This window comes from Sceloporus occidentalis, unplaced genomic scaffold (genome assembly GCF_023333645.1).
Source record: "Sceloporus occidentalis isolate IW3139 unplaced genomic scaffold, rSceOcc1.0.p SCAF_90, whole genome shotgun sequence".
NCBI lineage: Eukaryota > Metazoa > Chordata > Lepidosauria > Squamata > Phrynosomatidae > Sceloporus > Sceloporus occidentalis.
In genome coordinates, this window is record NW_028317070.1 from 3095915 (window position 1) to 3115393 (window position 19479).

The 19479-nt window shown below is 38.2% G+C and overlaps 1 protein-coding gene across 1 annotated transcript in view; it reads left to right on the forward strand.

Moving 5' to 3' along the window:
* LOC149284613 (uncharacterized) overlaps positions 1–19479 on the forward strand; it is a 56632-nt gene that overhangs the window by 32106 nt on the left and 5047 nt on the right. Inside the window, exons 35-46 of the mRNA XM_089496464.1 lie at positions 23–143; positions 460–569; positions 853–1002; positions 2360–2413; positions 13914–14081; positions 14440–14592; positions 15205–15339; positions 15959–16111; positions 16928–17137; positions 17538–17658; positions 18136–18192; positions 18887–19017. Coding sequence (XP_089352590.1) covers positions 23–143; positions 460–569; positions 853–1002; positions 2360–2413; positions 13914–14081; positions 14440–14592; positions 15205–15339; positions 15959–16111; positions 16928–17137; positions 17538–17658; positions 18136–18192; positions 18887–19017 — 1563 coding nt within the window. The remainder of the gene's footprint in view (positions 1–22; positions 144–459; positions 570–852; positions 1003–2359; positions 2414–13913; positions 14082–14439; positions 14593–15204; positions 15340–15958; positions 16112–16927; positions 17138–17537; positions 17659–18135; positions 18193–18886; positions 19018–19479) is intronic.

The window sequence follows — 19479 nt, forward strand, 5'->3', positions numbered from 1 at the left end:
CATATGCATGTTCTCATTGTAGCTCCAGAAAATCCTGGAAAGCTTTGAGAGTTACATGATTCATGAAGTACAAAAAAAGATAAGTAAAGAGATGACAATGGTGATATCTGAAAGAGCGAGAGAAGAAAGAGGACTGCCGACAGGTGAGTGAAATTCACTCCATAAAGTACTGCAGGGTTAAGGAGCAATAGCTTTGTTATTATTTATTGGGATTATATGTTATCCTTAGGAGATGAGTGGGTTAATGACCAGGCTTCAGTTAACTGAGCTAACATCTAAGAGGAGGTTCTCTTTTGGGTAAGGGGTCTTGACAAGTGTCTCTGTTGAGACTGAAACATTCATATGTAATAAAGCACTTTTTTGAAGAAATCCCTATAAGCGTTTATTTATTTGGATATATATATATATATATATAGTGATCAGGTGGACTACCATATGTATATTAAATATGTCTTTCAGAACTTTGGAAGCAACCTATCATGAAGGAAAACTTCTCACCAGTGAGGCCTCATATTGTTGAACAGTTTGTGCAGAGGCTAATGAGTGAACATAAGGACAGTTCCACTGAGGTATCCTTTCATACCTATTAGCTGAATAACATATTTTATTATTAATGCCATAATAAACCATCATACCATATTACCAGAGGAAATATAATTTACTTCATGTGCTCTTTGTGTAAAACTGCATTGCTTTGATTTACATATATGATGCATCCCAACCTGACATGCTTCCGGTAGAAGTTCTATTAATTCATTAATTAACCTGCAGACACATTTAGAGCTTTACATGAAATTTAAGGATTACTGTATTTTCCTTAGTTTGGTAACAATAATGTATTTTTTTTTATAGGTCACTTTCAAAAAGGGGCATTTAGAATCATGCCTGACATCACTGGCATGTGACATCATGGCAAGAGAACAGAGTAACTTTGAAACCTACTCCATGTTTTATGAAAATCTTCTTCAACAAGAGCATCAGCTGTTGTACCAGAAGGAGCAGGTATGTCAGTCCTGAAATCAGTATGAGGAAAACAGCTAAATTCTTTGCAGTTTACACAGTGACTTTTTATACTCCACACTCATATTGGAGATTCCATCACTGAGGTGCATTGAACAGACAGTTTCTTCTGGACCATCATGATGTAATATAAATATTTCCAGGGAAGGTGGATGCTGAAAATACTGTTCCTAAGTGTTCCTAAGAGCAATAAACCATTTCTGCATAGATTAACATTAACATCTGTAACTGATATTCTTTTTTTGTCTACGTATGTAAGTTCCATCATGGGAATTTACACTTCCATGTTAGAACATAGGGGTTCCAAAGAGCTTTCTGTCTCAGGTTACTTTTTGCAGCAGGGATAAAAATATTGTATGATCAGATGTCTACAAAAAAGGATACCCCTCTTTTGTTATTAAATTTGATGGCCCATATAGTCTGTATATAGCCTTAATCAGTTCCTTGTCTGGTCTTAGTTTCAGAATAGCCATATGCCTTTCCCATGCATGTTCTAACATTTATCCTACTTTGAAATAAACTTCCCTCCTGTACTCTGTTAAATCCCATTATGTATTCTGCCATGTTTCTGTCATGTCTCTTCTCTCTATTCTCCTGTGGATAAACTCTTGGTCTTCCCAGATATTTTTTTTACCCTGCAAACAATTTACCATTTTAATAGCCGGCCACTGAACTCTTTCCAGACAAGGTCTCCAGAACTGTATACAATACTCTAGGTGAGATCTGATTAGAGATCTGTAAAGTCTGTATGTTGAGTAGTCAAGTAGATTGTGTCAATCAGAAGAGAATTCTATCAGTCAGAAGAGTAGGTTTTGCAGCTCTGTTAAGAATATATTATAATTAAAGGAGTTCAACTTGCTTTCTCCTGATTTTCTTGAGCTAAGGTACATTTTTCAAGTCACCTGACCAGTCCAATGCCAAGTCAACTCCTACATGATTTTCAGTAAGTTTCATACCTTACTGTAGATTGTCAGTAGAGTCAACTTGATTTGGAGCTTAGTTTAGCTGGCAGTCGAGTTCACTTTTGTGAATAGATGAGTTGCTTAGTTTCAGTCATCTTGCAAGTCAACTTGCACTTCAGTAATTTCAAATCTACTTGCACTATGGAATAGACTCCATAGTGTCAATTAGTATTAAATTAATAATGCAATCTATGGGTTTCCAGTAGGATTAGCCCTCTGAGCATCAGCTAGACATTCTAGTGTTCATGGTATTGATTTTAATAAAAAATGCTACCCCCATAAAGTCATGAGCCCAGGAAATTACTTTATTAATATAGATAGTCTTGAGTCAAACTGCAGAAGCTGTGCACTAATTCATCCCACACTGTCTTTTGCAGGAGGTGCTTGCCTTACACGGAGAACTCAAGCAAGTAGAAGAAAATTCATGCAAGGTGTGTTAAAAAGTTTAATTATGCTCAGACGTGAAATATTAATATTTTAAGTTGTGCTTTTGAAAACACATATGTCTCATATTTCAAAGATCTGGTGGTTTATTTTTAATTGAACATGTTCCCCAAAAGTTTGGTACATTCGTATAATTCCAGATTTTCCAAGTCTGGACGTCAGAAAATATAGATTTTATTAAAGACAGGAGGCGACCATTATGCTTATATCTTTCTTTACTTTCTTTTTTTTTTTTATTATACTCTTTATTTTTTTTATTTTTTTTTTTCCAATTTAAAAAGAATACACAATTTATCCAAAACACACATACGAAAAAGAAAAATAGAAAAACAAAAATTACATAATAAATACAAATAATATAAAATAATATAATACATTTAAGTAAATAAATACATAAATCTCTTAACTGCATTTGGGAATTATGAAGGCAATGTGGACCCCGAATAATCATAAACCAATAATCATTTCCAGTTAGCATAGGTGAAATTACTTAGTCAACAAACCCAGGCATTATTTCATATATTCTTCCAGCCTCTTTAGCCAATCATCCCATTTCTTAGCTTTTGTTTCAGAAATAAAATAAGATCTATATAGCTGTCTTTCCATTTTAATCTGATAGTTCAATTGAGAAATAATCATATTCCTTGATGCTAAAGTATTTTGTTTCCATAAACGGGCAATCGTGATTTTCACTGCTATAAAGCAGTGAATAAAAAATTGTTTTTCGTTATTGCTACAATTAGGCCACACTAAATGTAATAAAGCCGTTACAGGAGTTCGAGCAATAGATTTTGCTCTTAAAGCAAAAATGAAATCATAAATATTGGACCATAGATTTTTCACACCCACGCAGTCCCACCAAATATGAAGAAAGGTTCCTCTTTCTATTCCACATCTCCAACAGATATCTGAACAGTTGCTATACATTTTATGCATTCTTGATGGTATCAAATACCATCTGTTTAGTATTTTAAATTGAGTTTCAGCCAATGACAATGAATGAATAGATTTCGTAACCTCATGTAAGGATCTGTACCAATTATCCTGATCAATTTTTATATCTAACTCTTGTTCCCATATCTTAATAACATGTGGAATATAATCAAGCATAGCTAGATTAATTAGATCTAAACACTTGGATAACACTTTGTTTACATCATTTCCTGTAAAAACTTTCTTTAACCCCTTCGAGACAAAGGCTGATTTTACTTTTTGTACCCTTTGTGACAATGGCCTTTTTAACATTTCTGCGCTGCTTGTGTTTAGCTGTAATTTTCTTCTTTCCCGTTTACTGAACCCACACACATTAGATATTGTTTTTTTCAGGACAAGAAGGGCTTTCTTTAGATGACATTGTTTTGATTGTATCATATTATTTACTATTAAAAAAAGTATAAAATATGGTGAAAAATTTAGACAAAAATGACTGTTTCTAACTTTTAGTTGAAAAATCTTTTACTCATCTATAAAAGGTAATGAAAAAACCTGCTAAATAGATTCTACTATTTGTCCTGAGTTTAGAAATACCCAATGTTTTTATGTTTTTTTGCTTTTTTCTACCCATTATGGGGCAATAAGTACAGGTAGCGTTTTGCTATTTCAAAGCCATTTTTTCCAAATCTGGTAATTCTTCCCCTCATGTGCCATTTCGGGTATCTTTGAACCCGGCCAATGCAATTTACCCCATCAAGTCATATATTTTTGAAAACTAGACAGCCCAGGGTATTCCAAATGCTAGTATTTTAACTCTTTCCATGCACCATATCTACCACCAGTCTTTGTCAAACTTTATGGTAGTCATTTTTTTGCATTTGTTTTGTCATACACATTTTACTTCAGGTATGAATTAAAATGTTCTAGTTTATGTCACTATCACAAAACACCCCAATATGTGTTCAGCAACATCTCCTGAGCGCAGCGATACCCCACATGAATGATTTTGCCTGGCTGTTTGGGGGCAAAAGGGCCACATTTGGGGCATGTGCATTTTTCAATGTTGAACTTTGGCATTTGGGGATCCACTGCCCATGCCCTATCTGGTACATCTTTGAGCCGGGCCATTTCAGTGTGCCCAATAAACCCATATATTTTTGAAAACTAGACACCCCAGGGTATTTCAAATGCTAGTATTTTAACTCTTTCCATGCACCATATCTACCACCAGTCTTTGTCAAACTTTGTGGTAGTCATTTTTTTGCATTTGGTTTTCCACACACATTTTAATTCAGGTATGAATTAAAATGTTCTCGTATATGTCATTATCACAAAACACCCCAATATGTGTTCAGCAACATCTCCTGAGTACAGCGATACCTCACATGAATGATTTTGCCTGGCTGTTTTGGGGCAAAAGGGCCACATTTGGGGCATGCGCTTTTTTCAATGTTGAACTTTGGCATTTGGGATCCACTGCCCATGCCCTATTTGGTACATCTTTGAGCCAGGCCATTTCAGTGTGCCCAACAAAACCATATATTTTTCAAAACTAGACACCACAGGGTATTTTAAATGCTGGTATTTTAACTCTTTGCATGCACATATTTTACCACCAGCATTTTTTCAAAGTTTGCAGTAATATTTTTGTGTGTGTATTTTTCCCACACACACCTACTTTATGTATGAATTTACAGCTCCTGGTATATGCCGCTGTCACACGACACCCCATAATGTGTTCAGCAACATCTCCTGAGTGCAGTGATACCCCACATGCATGGGTGTGTCATTTTTGGGGGGAACTAAAAGGCCACATTTGGTACGTGTGCATTTTTCTAATTGGAAATTAGATGTGTGGTCATCCTCCCCCCCGTGTTAATTGGGACGTTGTTGAACCTGGCCCATTCAATTTACCCCATCAAATCATACATTTTTTAAAAGTAGACACCCCACGGGCATTTAATATGCCAGTATTTTAACTCTTTCCATGCGAGAATTGTTTTAAGCTAATATGCTAATTTTAGGACTTGCTCACAAAAATATATTTTTTATATATATATATATTTTTTTTTTATTTTTTTTAAAAACAAATTTAACATTTTTTTTCAACTTGGAGGTTCCCCTGATAGTGACATCAGTGGGAAATGATTTTTACATTTTACTGTTTTTTTACTATTTTTTTCTAATTATTATTAATTTTATTTTATTTTTTAATTTATTTTTACTAATCACACTGTGATTAGAAAGCTGGGCTCCATTGACTTGCATGGTGAATGCAGTACCTGTATTCAACCTGCAAGTGGAGCCAAAGTTCTCTAGATGGTATGGACTATCTAGCGAACTTTTAAAATTTGTGGTTCCTGTTACAGGACGGCGGCCATCTTCCTTGATGGCGAAGATTGCCGGCAGCTGCGGCTGTGACCGCTCTCCGGAGCGGTCACAGCCCATCAAAAGGTTAGTGTTTGGTGTCGCTGGATGCCTCCTGATCGAGGCATTCCAGCGACACCATTTAAGTTTAGGAGGCGATCGTCGATCGCCTCCTAAACGCTTTTAAAACGGGCGTCCGCCGCCATACAAAGTATGGCGGATGTTGACGCCCCGTGGAGGGGCCAGAGATGGCCCCTTCGTGCCGATCGCGGCGTTGCTGAATGCCTCGAGGTCGAGGCATTCAGCAACGCTTTTTGGGTGCAGAAAGCGATAGTAGATCGCTTTCTGCACCCGTTTAAAGACGTGCCGGTCCTGGCACGTCAATTGTCGTAAAGCACATGCTTTTCCGTGCCGTGCCAGGACCGGCAATTGTCATTAAGGGGTTAAACGAGTTGACAACTCTCGGCTGGGTTTCCATAGGTCTTTCAACAAAAGGTTTTTCATTCTCAGGTATTTAAATATATCAGCACTAGATACACCAAATTCTTGTATTAATTGAGAAAAAGGTTTGGGTCCCCCAGAGGTCAGTAGTTGATCTAAAGTAAGTATACCCTTAATTCTCCATTCATCAAGATTTATATCTGGAATAAAAGATTCTACAAGTTTGAGTTTAGAAAACGACGGAATCCCTTTATTGGGATTTAATTTTTTCTTGATAGACTCCCATACTGGAAGAATCTGTCCCAAAATTAAATTGGAACTTTTTATTTTTAAAAGAGATTTTGCTGTTAGGGGGTACCATACAATATTATGCAAATTGTTAATACCATCTGTTCCCATCTCAATTGCATACCATCCTTCATTAATAGAGTGCTCTAGCTGCAATCTGTGAATATGAACCATTATGTTTGCCAGATATATATTTTTTACAATGGGAAAACCCAAGCCTCCATACTTCGGTTTACGTGCCATAACAGCAAGTTTTATTCTTGGTTTCTTAGCTTTCCAAACAAAGCATTCAAAACTCGCCTGTAGCATTCTTATCCATGAGTCCGGCACCCTTAAAGGGATCATTGAAAACAAATAAGACCATTTTGGAACTATATAAGAATTTAGTATATTTATTCTGCCCCACCAGGAGAATTCTTTATTTCTCCATTCTTTTAGCCAAATGTTTGTTGATTTCAATAATCGGATAAAATTGGTCTCAACTAATAATGACATAGATTTTGTTATATATATACCAAGATAAATAAAATCGGATTTGGCCCAAACAAAATCAAATTCTTTTTTAATCTGTTCGATTAGGAAGTTTTCTAAATTAATTTCTAATAATGTTGTCTTGTTTGTATTCATTTTATAATTCGAGACCTTACTATAATCTTTAAATTCCGCGATAAGATATTTTAAAGAGACTCGAGGATTAGTAATAGAGATTAATATATATTTCTTTACTTTCAACAGCAGCAAAGGTAATATACAAGTTAGTTAGAGAAAAAAAAAATGAACAGGTAGGTGTAACCAAACATGCTATACGCATAGGTAGTCCATTAGCCAATCAGGTCTGGTAGACAGGTATAGTGGCAGTTGAACCTTATAGCTCCTCCTCTTTCTTGATGCGAGAGGACATGTCTTAGTAGAATAAACAACGAGAAGAAACAATTCCTGAAGAGAAAACTGGAGAACTTGTAACGATGAAGTAGTATTTGTCCGTCTCAAGCTGAGGAGAAAAAACAAACAGAGAGGGTTAAAGGGTGGGATAATAGTCGCCTCCTGTCTTTAATAAAATCTATATTTTCTGACATCCAGACTAGGAAAATCTGGAATTTTATGGCAGACAGGAGGCTCCTATTATGCTGGTTTAAAGCATAAGTATAACTATAAAACAACACTAGAGACATGAGGTTGAGGTCGGTAATAAAACGATTTAAATGTAGAAGCCGATGACCAATCGGCTGCTTTAAGGATGTCATTTAAGGAGCCTCCTGCTTGTAAGGTAGACATAGCACCTCTAGTGGAGTGTGCTCCGAATTTAGAGATGTCAATACCAGCCATGGACATAATAAGTCTGACCCACCTTGCTAGGGTGGCAGAAGTAACTGGTGCGTAGGGTTTACAATAGGAGATTAGTAACTGTTGGGAAGACGAACTTCTAAGACTATGAAAGCGAAGTTCATATGTTTGTAACCATTGAACGACACATAATTTAGGATGGTCAGGAAAACAGGGATAAAATACCTTTTTAAGGTTAGTTTTGGTACGTCTGGTTATATTAAAGTAAACACCGTCAGGGGAAAAAGTTCTGTTAGATATATCTAGAGCTTTAACATCCGACACTCTTTTAAAAGAAATTAAACATAGTAAAACAGTTAATTTACAAGATAACAATTTAAGAGAGAGTGAATCATTATCATTACATGAATTAAATAAATCTAGAATAAGAGTAACATTCCAAGTGTCTGTGTATTTTGGATGTGGAGGCCTCTGAAATCTGATACCTTTTAAAAGTTTACAAACCAAAGGGTGTTTGCCTATAGGAAAAGAGTTAATATGGGAATGGTAGGCAGAAATGGCAGAACGATAGAGATTCAGGGTCCGGTAAGCTTTACCTGAGTCAAATTCTAAAGAAAGGAAATTTAGGATTTGAGAGATAGATGTTTGAATGGGATCCAGATCCCGTTGCATGCACCAACGAACCCAAAGTTTCCAGGCTGATCTGTAATTAGATCTGGTACCTGGGGCCCATGCTTCTGACAGTAGTCTTTGAGTAGAAGCTGAAAATTCTGGATTCGGTTCGAATGGCCTGAGATCAGCCATGCTATCAATGTCAACTGTTTGTCCAGAACAAGAGGGTGTGGGTTCCCTGATGGGTCTAATAATATCGATTGGAAGGTCGGGAGGATCCGTGGGAAGTTTTTGGCCATGTTTAGTATCTGGGGAAACCATGGTTGACCTGGCCACCATGGGGTGATCGGGATTAGGTGAGATTTTTGCACAGATACTTGAACAAGAACTCTGGATATTAGAATGAATGGGGGAAATGCATAGTTGGTTCCCGATGGCCAATCCTGAAGGAAGGCATCCGTCCCCAGAGCTTCCGGATCTGGACGCCAGCTGAAGAAATGTGGGAGATGTCGACTGAGGCGAGATGCAAACAGGTCTGTTTGACATGGTCCCCAAAGGCAATTGAGTTGATAAAAGATTTGGGGATCGAGTCGCCAATCGCTGTAGTCTACTAGGAAGCGGGAGTTCCAGTCTGCTATCGTGTTGGATAGACCTGGAAGATATTCTGCTTTGAGGGAGATATTCCTCTCTAGGCGGAAGTGACAGAATTGTTTTGCTAGATCGGCTAGAGGTTTTGATCTCGTACCCCCTAGTTTGTTGATGTATTGGACTGCGGTAATGTTGTCCATCTTGAGTAGGACACAACAATTTGTTTTGTTTTTTGATGGAACTCTTGAGGGCAAAGGATCCCGCTAGAAGTTCTAGATAATTGATATGCATGTGGGATTCTGAATGTGACCATTTCCCTTATGTGGAATTTGCACCACAGCGAGCCCCCCAGCCTATACGGCTGGCGTTTGACTCTATTGTTATATCCGGGAAGGAACGGAAAATAGTTTTCTCATTCCATGATTGAACATGATTCAGCCACCAAAGAAATTCCTCTTTGGCCTCCATATCTAATGAGATCTCGTCTGAGTATCCCAAGCCCTCTCTCAAATGTCTTGCCTTGAGACGTTGAAAGGCGCGATTATGGAGGGGAGCTGGAAATATGGCTTGGATTGATGCAGAGAGTAGACCCACAATCCTTACCACAGATTTTAGGGAGATTATCTCCTTGTTGAGAATAGATCTGATTTCTTTCCGAATGGTTTTTAATTTCTTTGAGGGTAGACTCAGATTTGCTTCCTGAGAATTGATGATGAACCCTAAGAATTCTACTTCCCTTGAAGGGGTCAAAATGGATTTCTTCTCGTTTATGAGGAAACCCAGGTTTGTCAGTAATGAGATTGTCCAATTCATATGGAGGTGAATGGTATGAAGGTCTTGAGACATGAGAAGGATATCGTCTAGATAGATGATAAGTCTCATTCCTCGACTTCTTAGGAGGGCTATGACAGGTTTCAAGATTCTTGTAAAGCACCATGGTTCTGAAGAAAGGCCGAAGGGAAGGCAATTGAATGGCCATTTTTGACCTTCCCATATGAATTGAAGAAAATGTTGATGTGAAGGATGAATTAGAACAGTCAAATAGGCATCCTTCAGGTCTATTTTTATCATCCAATCGTTTTGGATTAATAGATCTCGTAAGAAATGAATTCCCTCCATTTTGAAATGGTGGTACCGAACAAAATTGTTCAGTTGTTTGAGATTGATGACAGGACGATAGCCGCCATCTTTCTTGTTCACAAGAAAAAGGTTGCTCAGAAAACCCGGGGAAGAAAGGGGAATTTGAGTGATGGCCTGTTTCTGAATTAGGTTGAGAATCTCCAAACGAATGAGATTTTCGTCCGCTAGGGAGAATTTTAGAGAAAAGGGTAGAGACATCTGTGTTGGTGTTTTGAAAAAGTCTATTTTGTAGCCAGTGACAGTGTCTAGGACCCATGGGTCTGAGGTTATATAGGTCCAAATATGGGAAAAAAGTGTTAACCTGCCCCCTAAGGTGACTGGGGAAGAATGGAGAGGAAGATGGCCTACCTGAATATGGTCTGGATCTGCCTGATCCGCGTTATCCTCTTGGCTTCCATGATCTTCCCCTTGAGGGGAAGAAAGGGGAGATATGGTAGGATTCAGAGTGTGGGCGGAATCCTTCTTGAGAAGGGCCTTTTGAGAAGTATTTCGAGTTGGTTGATCGGCTGGGAAAGCGGCCCCTGCCTTTCCCAGCCCTTCCAAAAACCTTAGGGTTGAACACCTTCTTAAGGTTAGATCGGGCCTTGTCTAACTCAGAGAAAGCCTTTACGTATTTATTGATTTCTTTAAGGCTTCTCCGAAGAGGTAACCATCGGCTGATGGCCCTGGTCCTTTATGAGCTATGTAAGTTAGTTGAGGGTCCATTTTCATTAATAAGGACCTGCGTCTTTCACTGGCCAGCGCAGTGTTAACATTTCCAAATAGGCATACAGCCAGGCTGGACTGGGACAAAAAATAGGCCCGGGCATTTAAGCCCGAGCAGCCCATATTTATTTATTTATTTATTTATTGTTAAAGCCCACCCTTCATGTACCATCTTTGCATTTACTCATTCACACAAATCATTAACACATTCATTAATGCAGTCTCACAAATCATTCAAGCAATTCATCCACACATGAATTCATTAATTGTCATACGCATTCACATAATTCATCCACACATTTATTCATTCATTCATTCTCATACGCATTCACACTACCCCCTCTACCCATCTTATCTGCCCCTTCTCACTATGTTCCCCCTTTTCACTATGTACCCCTTTTCACTATGTACCCCCTCTCACTATCTATCCCCTCTCCCCATTTCTCACTATCTAACCCCCCCTCTGCCCCTTCTCACTGCACCCCCCTCCCTCACCCTACTTACCTTGTTGCCGGAGCAAGCAGCAACTGCGGCCGGGCCGGCGGCAGGACCGGACTGACTGGGCCTATGCGGCCTCTACGGCCGCATTAACACAGGGCATAAGGGGCACCTGCCCCTTAAGCCTGCCGCAACTGCGACCGGGTCCGCCACTCTAAGGGCCCGGGAAGCCCCCACCAGGGCCGGCCTTAGGGGTCTGCGGCCGCACAGGGCTTACATTAAAACATCGGGGGGGGTTTTAAACTTTATTTAACATCCTCCATGTTAAATAAAGTTAACAAAAACTTTATTTAACATGGAGGATGTTAAATAAAGTAAAAAAAACAAAACCCAGATGTTTTAATTTAAACCCTGTGCGGCCGCACACCCGTAAGGCCAGCCCTGGTGGGGGCTTCCCGACCCCTTAGAGTGGCGGACCCGGTCGCAGTTGCGGCGGGCTTAAGGGGCAGGTGCCCCTTATGCCCTGCGTTAATGCGCCCGTAGAGGCCGCATAGGCCCAGTCAGTTCGGTCCTGACTGGGCCTATTTTAAGGTAGGGGCCTGGAGCTGCAGCCCTTTGTGACCAGCCTCTCAATATCTCTGTATTGACTGGGGTTCCAGAATTTGCAGATTCTTCCGCTAGCTCGCAAATTTTTGACAAAGGACCCAAGAGGTCAAGAAGTTTATCCTGGCATGATCTCATGGATCTGTTGCGAGCAGCCATATCGAGAGGCTTTCTAAGCCATATCTCTAGGTATTTAGCCAGATGAGATGATGGCACCCATTCTGATGAACGAGGGTGTTTAATATTAATAGGATCAAAATAGGGTTTCCCTTTAGCATCTAAGGCTATGTCATCGTTAGATTCACCAATTGGTGTAAGGTCAGCCTCATCAGAAAAGGAGTTTGAGGATATTTCCTCTATAGAGGCATCCGACTCTGAGTTGGAATCCGAACTTTCATCAGAAGAGGTTCTGTATGAGTCTGGTTTGGTGCGTGATCCTTTTTTTTTCCGTTTTTCTTCCTCACGGATGGAGGTTTTTTTGTGTGATTTAGACACACTTTTTGTATTGCTGTGGTGTGACAGCGATTCATAATTTGTATCCTGATCTCTATCCTTGTTTTGGCATTTAGTGCGCTTTGTGTGTCAGAGCAGTGTTTCCTCTTTTCTGAGGCTTTGCCAGGTTTCTTAAAACCTTTAGCCAGGTCTTTGGATGACTCCTCTGCAGACCAGAAACATTCTCGGGTAGCAGGAGTGTGAAATGACCTTTCCCTAAGAAGGGACACAGATATGGCATCTGCCATAGATTTTGATTCTATGTGTTTCCTGTATGGAGGACATGGCCGTAATAACAGCAGAGGAAACAGATTTATTAAGTGACTCAGATAGTTTGTCACTGTCAATAGTATGTGCAGAATGAACAGTGTCACTAGAGGTCTTTTTGCTGATTTGCTGATAAGGAGGCAAAAAGAAACAGTATATAATAATAATTGTAAAGTATAGGTAGGTTGTAGAGAAAGCTAGGTAAATAGAAACAAATTGCTAGTATTTGAAGCAAATTGCTACAAGTGAGCCTTTTTGTCTTGCTGAGGTACTGTGAGGAAGATGGGCGGGGACGCAAAGCAGCTGATCACCAGCTGAGTGTAAATTAAGGGCGGGTAAACGAAAAGGAGGGATGGTGCGAGCAATATGGACAAAGTGGAGACAAAGTGAAATTAATTCCTAGAAACTAATATAGAAATGAGAGGCGTGTCCCGCCGAGGGTGTAAGAGAAATAAATTATAAGAAAATAAAACTTAATATATAAAAATTGGAGAATATAATACTATAATAAATATTTAAACGTAGTGAATAAATGTAGGAATAATCAGTATAATATCTCATAAATATACAACAATGAAGGAGAGTAAAGTAATTGTACTTTACTGTCCGAACAGCAGCAAAGAAAGAGGAGGAGCTATAAGGTTCAACTGCCACTATACCTGTCTACCAGACCTGATTGGGTAATGGACTACCTATGCATATAGCATGTTTGGTTACACCTACCTGTTCATTTTTTTTTTTCTCTAACTAACTTGTATATTACCTTTGCTGCTGTTGAAAGTAAAGAAAGATATAAGCATAATAGGAGCCTCCTGTCTGCCATAAAACTGGGGATTTTAGAATCAGACATACATAAAGTACCTTGATGATATTACTTATTTTCACAATCAGGTGAAACTACCACTGTGACCTGCACAAAAAGTTTAGGTGTATGGCCAAAGACATCATTAGTTTTGTTATAATCACATCAAGAAGGGTACTGTAAACCACACTTTCCATTACTTCACTGGGTAGAGGTGAATTCATTTGTCTACAGCCAATGGTCAACATTATTTAACAGTTAACATGATGTTGGTAAGAGGATAATATGCTCTAGACGTTAACACTCTAACCAATGATTCTGTTCCCACTAATGAAAGAGTAACAAATCTCTCCTAATGAACAGTAGGAAAAATGTAGCACACACAGGGAAAATTCAGGGAAATCAAAAATAATGACAATGAGACCTTAATCCACTACCTTTCCTTAGCTGATGAACACAAAGTGGAAGAACAGAAGAAAAATGCCCTTACTATGCCATGTTTAATGATACCCTTTGTTATTCATTAGGCAGCTGACCTGAGTCATGAACTCATTATTGAAATAACAGCTCTCAGAAACAAGCTGCAAGATCTAGAAGAACAGGCTCTCGTGGTTAGAGAAGAGATCACGAAGAAGGTGCAGGGTGAATACGAGGCTCTAGTAGCCACTTTATTTGCGACATGTGTAAATTTGAAGGTATGTGGGTTTTTTCAGGCATATATCCATTCTTTAAACTACAGATCTTGTTATCACAATATGTGCTTCATGTGAACCCTACAGGGCCTGGTCACACAATGGCTCTAGCTTGTCTGTCCTGCATGCACTTGCTTGCTAACATTGGATAAAAAGATGCCCCTATCAGCTCACAGCCCTATGCAACTACCATGTTTGCCTATATGGCAGGACTGGCCCTGATTCTGTCACGGAAACAATAAATTATATCAGCAAATAATGGAACTTTATGTATTAACAAATGTCATAGCATGATGATGTACAAGCAGTTATACACATTGTAAAGCTATCACTCACACATACCTTCGTGTTCATGTTGCAGTCGAAAATAGATGATTATCATTTTAACATGAACAAGACGGTGAAGGGACTCATCAGTGAAGTCAGGAAAGAAGGTATAGATGACATAATCCTTCTAAAGAAGAAATATGGTTCAAAGAAAGATGACAATGATCTGAGAAACACTTTGGCCATGGTAAGTTTTGGGACTAAATCAATATGCCAATCTTATATGTAACACCCTTTGATATATCTAAATATCTTTAAAAAACACCTTATTTAAATATTTAGAAAAAAAAGGACACGTCATTTTAAAAGCAGATCTAGCTGAATTATACTGCCAAAACCTAAAATTGTTTTAAAATACTTATGGCATCGACTTTATGGGGGAAGAGAAGCCCCTGATTAGCCCATCTGATCCTAATCCCGTGGAAAACACATACATATCATATGTAATTTATGTCATACAGTCATGCAATGTTCCCGAGCCTACAGAATTGCATTTCAGTATTGAACGGAGGACATAACCTCTACAGGTTTGTGCTGTATAAACCTGAAATGCCATGTCCGTAGGATAGATTACTGGATTACTCAGTATTTCAAAACATGGTTATGTTAAACTTCTAGTAGTTTATAACTTTTATTCCATATGTGATGCCATTGAAAATGGTTGTATTGTAGCCTATGACTTAAGAAGCATGGTATGTTTGGTCCAACTCTGTTTAAGGGAATATTTGCCTTCCCTGTAATCTCCTTGCTAATGTATTACATATTGTGGAATAACTGTCTGTTCTGTCTATTTATTCAGCATGACAAGCTGCAGTCTCTAAGAGATGAAAACAGTGGACTACAATCTCTAGTTTGCAAATTAAAGGCTTTAAATCACTGGAAAATAACAACCAAAGAAGGTCAACTACGTAAGAAACTCAGAAGTTCTGAAGAGGTACCCTAAGTTAGCTCTTACCATCTTGTTATTTTTTAATTGTGAATACAATTTTTTGCTTTTATAAATCAGATGTAGGAGGAGCAAACAGCAATTACAAAGGAGGTATGCCCAGAAAACCAAAGCAAATTATGACAGAAGAAATTTATTAGTAAAATATGCACCCAGTGTGCATGTTTATAGTATAGTCCTCCATAAGAATATTGGAAAACGTCACATAAGCTTTGGGGACCTCAGAGATGACTTCTCAACATGGATCTAAAAAAAAAAAGCACCTTGGTCATCACGAAAGCTTACAGGACTATCCAATATTTTCTATATGGCCCAATAAAAGGTATCAACTTTGATTAGACCCCTAGGAGAAATTCTTTATTGCGCTTATAGCTAAAAACAAAGAATAACTTAAAACAAAACCAAATATAAAAAAAACATAACTTAAAACAAAACCATACAAACATAGGTATTTCACATAACGGTTTTCCAAAGAAATGGACACATCTTCGCAAAATAGTTTCTCCCAATTGTTTATTTGCATCTGCTGAATTTATCAATGTGACATAAATCATAGTTAATCTGTACTTCTAGAACAAACGCTGATATCGTGTTCATATTTTCACAGGAAGCGGTTCAGAATAGAAAGGAGGGCCTGAAACTAAAGCTGGTTGTTGAGCAAGAGGTGAGCTTGCTACGTCAGCAGCTGATGGTCGTAAGGACTGCTCTGACAAGGACACAGGCTGAGAACAGCAAATTGAAACAACAGCTGGGCAAACAGGTAGATGGAGTTAATGTTTTTTACTCGTTTGATACCAAAGTAGCCTATTTCATGAGAGAGAGAGGTGTTTATTGAAATATTAGGAGAAAAAAATGAGCTCTACTACAAAATGTTTACATCCACAGGACATAGAAAAACATCAATATATATAAACATAATATATATATAGTGATACTGGTACGGTACAGAGTTTGAAAAATAATCTTGATGCGATAACAACAAAAGAAATGGTCCAAATGAATGGAAGTTTTACAGCCCTCCTTCAGAAGTAGTACAGACTATTGCAGCCCCCTACTTACTGGTTTCCCGTGCCTTTTGTCACTGTTGTGAACACTGCGGCTAGACTAATTTTCACCTGCTGTCTCATTGTGCCAATCATTCCATTAGCTCCCCATACCCTCCAAAATCTAATTCAGACACCTGGCCCTGACCTATAGAACCCTTAATAACTCTGCACCGTCTACATCTCTACAAATAAAGGTATCCTGACTCTAGAACAAGATCTATCAAATGGGCAGACTAGAATGGGCCGAATGGTTCTTATCATCATAAAATTCTATGTTTCTATTGCATAAGCAACAATAATAAAAATATTCATACGTTATCTATTTAATTATAATGCTTGTTTTAGGGTGTGTGAACTAGTTTTTAAAGTTTTAATAAAAATAGAGATTGTAGAATGATTCTTGTTCCATTTGGAATTATATTTTAAAAAGGCGAATATACAGTAAATATAAAGTACTAATAATGACGTCATTTTGGAAGGATGTAACAAGGGTGTGATCATTTCATGACTTCTTTATACCTGGTCCACAGAAACAGTTGTTGGATGAGTCCGAGCATAGACACTCACAGCAGGCAAGGAGCAGACAGCAGCTGGAAAGCATAAAGTCTGCCAGCATGGACAAACTGCTGGAAGACATTGAGCAGAAAGAGTACCAGCTCCGTGGCCTGGCTGAGGAGGCTGATAGAGCTACAAAAATGAGTCAGATCCAGCAAAGCAAGATCAAAAAAGAAGTAAAGCAGGTAACAGCCACTTCTAGTGAAAGTTGGGTAAAGCATGCATGTTTCTTGTTACCTCTTAGTTCAGTCTGAAACCAAATATTGTTTTTGTGGCATAAATCTAGGAACCAGATACGTTTGAATTATTTGAACCAAATAGCTGGAAGGATGCACCTGTAGCACCAGGGTTTTAGGGATATAGTGATGTAATCTAAAGGAAAGCAAAACAGCCCTAGCCTCTACGAACAGGTTTAAGTATTAGTAGCTGTGGGGTACTAACATAAACTAAATCATTTACAGAAGGCCTAATGCTATCACATAAGCTGGAACCAGTGATAACCCACACAGTAAATGCTCCTCACCTTATTCAGATCAGTCCATATAAATGTATACTACGTGCCGGTCATTCTGGTCTGTCGCCTAGATAAAATCACAGCTCATGCAGGAACGTACCATGAAACTAGATGCCTTCCAACGAGTGGATGAATTACAGACTCAAGTCTATGATCTGGAAATATCCTCTTCAATGCGAAGTTCACCTGCCGGTGAGACATAACTTCTTAAGCATCTTAGACATGTCCAGTAAAGTCAAATTGCAGCTCATCTGCAGATACCTAAAAGCATTTTTCTTGTGTCTTTGTATGAAGACTTGTCTTCAAACTGATGAATAGGCTTAAATACCTTCTTCAACATGTGATCTCTAGAACCCCTCTATTGCATATTATATAGATCTGTATTCTGCTTATAGTGGTAGCCAAAATACTAGAAACCCCCACCACCCATACCTTTCTGTGATCTAATAGCATGCTGGTTTCAGGTATACGCATGGATACCCATCAATGTCTGCTAGAAACTTGCATGTATGTTCCTTATAGCAAAAGTTTACCATCTGGCAATTTCATTTTTAATCAATTCACTTGAAAAATCCTTAAATATGCAATTTTTTATTTATTTTATTTATTTATTATAACTCCAAAGTTATAGGTTATGCTGGGGTTAATGATAATTTGCTTTACTCTTAGGAATGAGAAAGCCACCTACCTCTGCCTTATCCCGCAGCACAAGAAGCCATTCAGCAGGTAATGGAGATTTGATTGGTTCAACATTTTTGTAAGACTAGAAATTCTGTGGCCTGTTTCATGAGAGAGAATTGATGTTTTTCAAACAAAGTAAGAAACGTATTAGCCTTCTGACATTAAAGAGAAATAAGATACACTAATGTCACCGTAAGCATTTCAAAAAACGATCCTGTTCTGAATTGAAAAAAGTGTAAAGATTCCAAAATTCTTCAAGATTTAAAGTTTTTTGTAAAGTTTGCATTTTTAATTTTATTTTTTATTGATTGTGTAAAGTTAGTCTACAAAGGTTTCAGCGAACCCGAATAGCATCAAATACATAGTCTCAACACATAGCCATGTGGTTTGATCATCAATGACCGGCTTAGTCACTTGTGTTGGCCGCACCTTTTGTAATAAGAAATAATTCAACAATAACATTCCTCTTTAAAAACGGAAACCAGTACCTTAACTGTTCCGAAAGGCTAATATTCAGTGGCCTCTTTATCAGCCTTCCACGTTACAGAGCTAGTGCAAAGTCTTGAACATGATCCAGCTTTGCCCATAAGAATGAGCCCTTAATGGCTAAGGTTCAATTTTGTTTGATCTGTAGTTCATAATATTTTGCTGCATTTGCGCAGCATCTTAAAAATGTTTATTGTTTTCTTGTCCGGGTCATGTATTTTAATAAAAAGCTTTCAATTATGTTTTTCTTTAGTCTCCTCTCGTGTCTCTCCAGCATGCCCTCATTACGATCTCGGGGCATCTGTGGATTTCCTTAAAGACTACTTAGCAGATGACGTCAAGCTCAATAACCAAATGGACATCAAAATACAGAGGCCTAAGACTGTGAGTGATACCGGAGTACATAATATATAAATTATATATACACACACACACGATATTCTGGCTTTGAAATTTGTATCTATTTCCAGTTAAAACTAATATAATTCCTGTATAGCAGTATTGGTCTGGATTCATGTTGTTCTTTAGCATGTCTTTTTAGCCTCGGCTTTCCAGAAATGTATGCAGTCTGTTGTGAGATTTTCCTACAACATCATACTACTGAATATTTTTGTAAACTCATTTTAACGTGGTGAATCTTGTGATACCATTTTGGGGGTCCCTTTTAATATCAGATAAGATAGACAATTTGACAGGTTTCCTTTAACTATTAAAACAATAACATATTGAGGGTAGGAAATATTACAAATACAGTAAAAGCAGTCTAATGAATACTAACATTAAATACCGGTACTTTAGTAGGATGCAGAGAGGGGGACGTTTTATACACAAGTGCAAAAAACACAA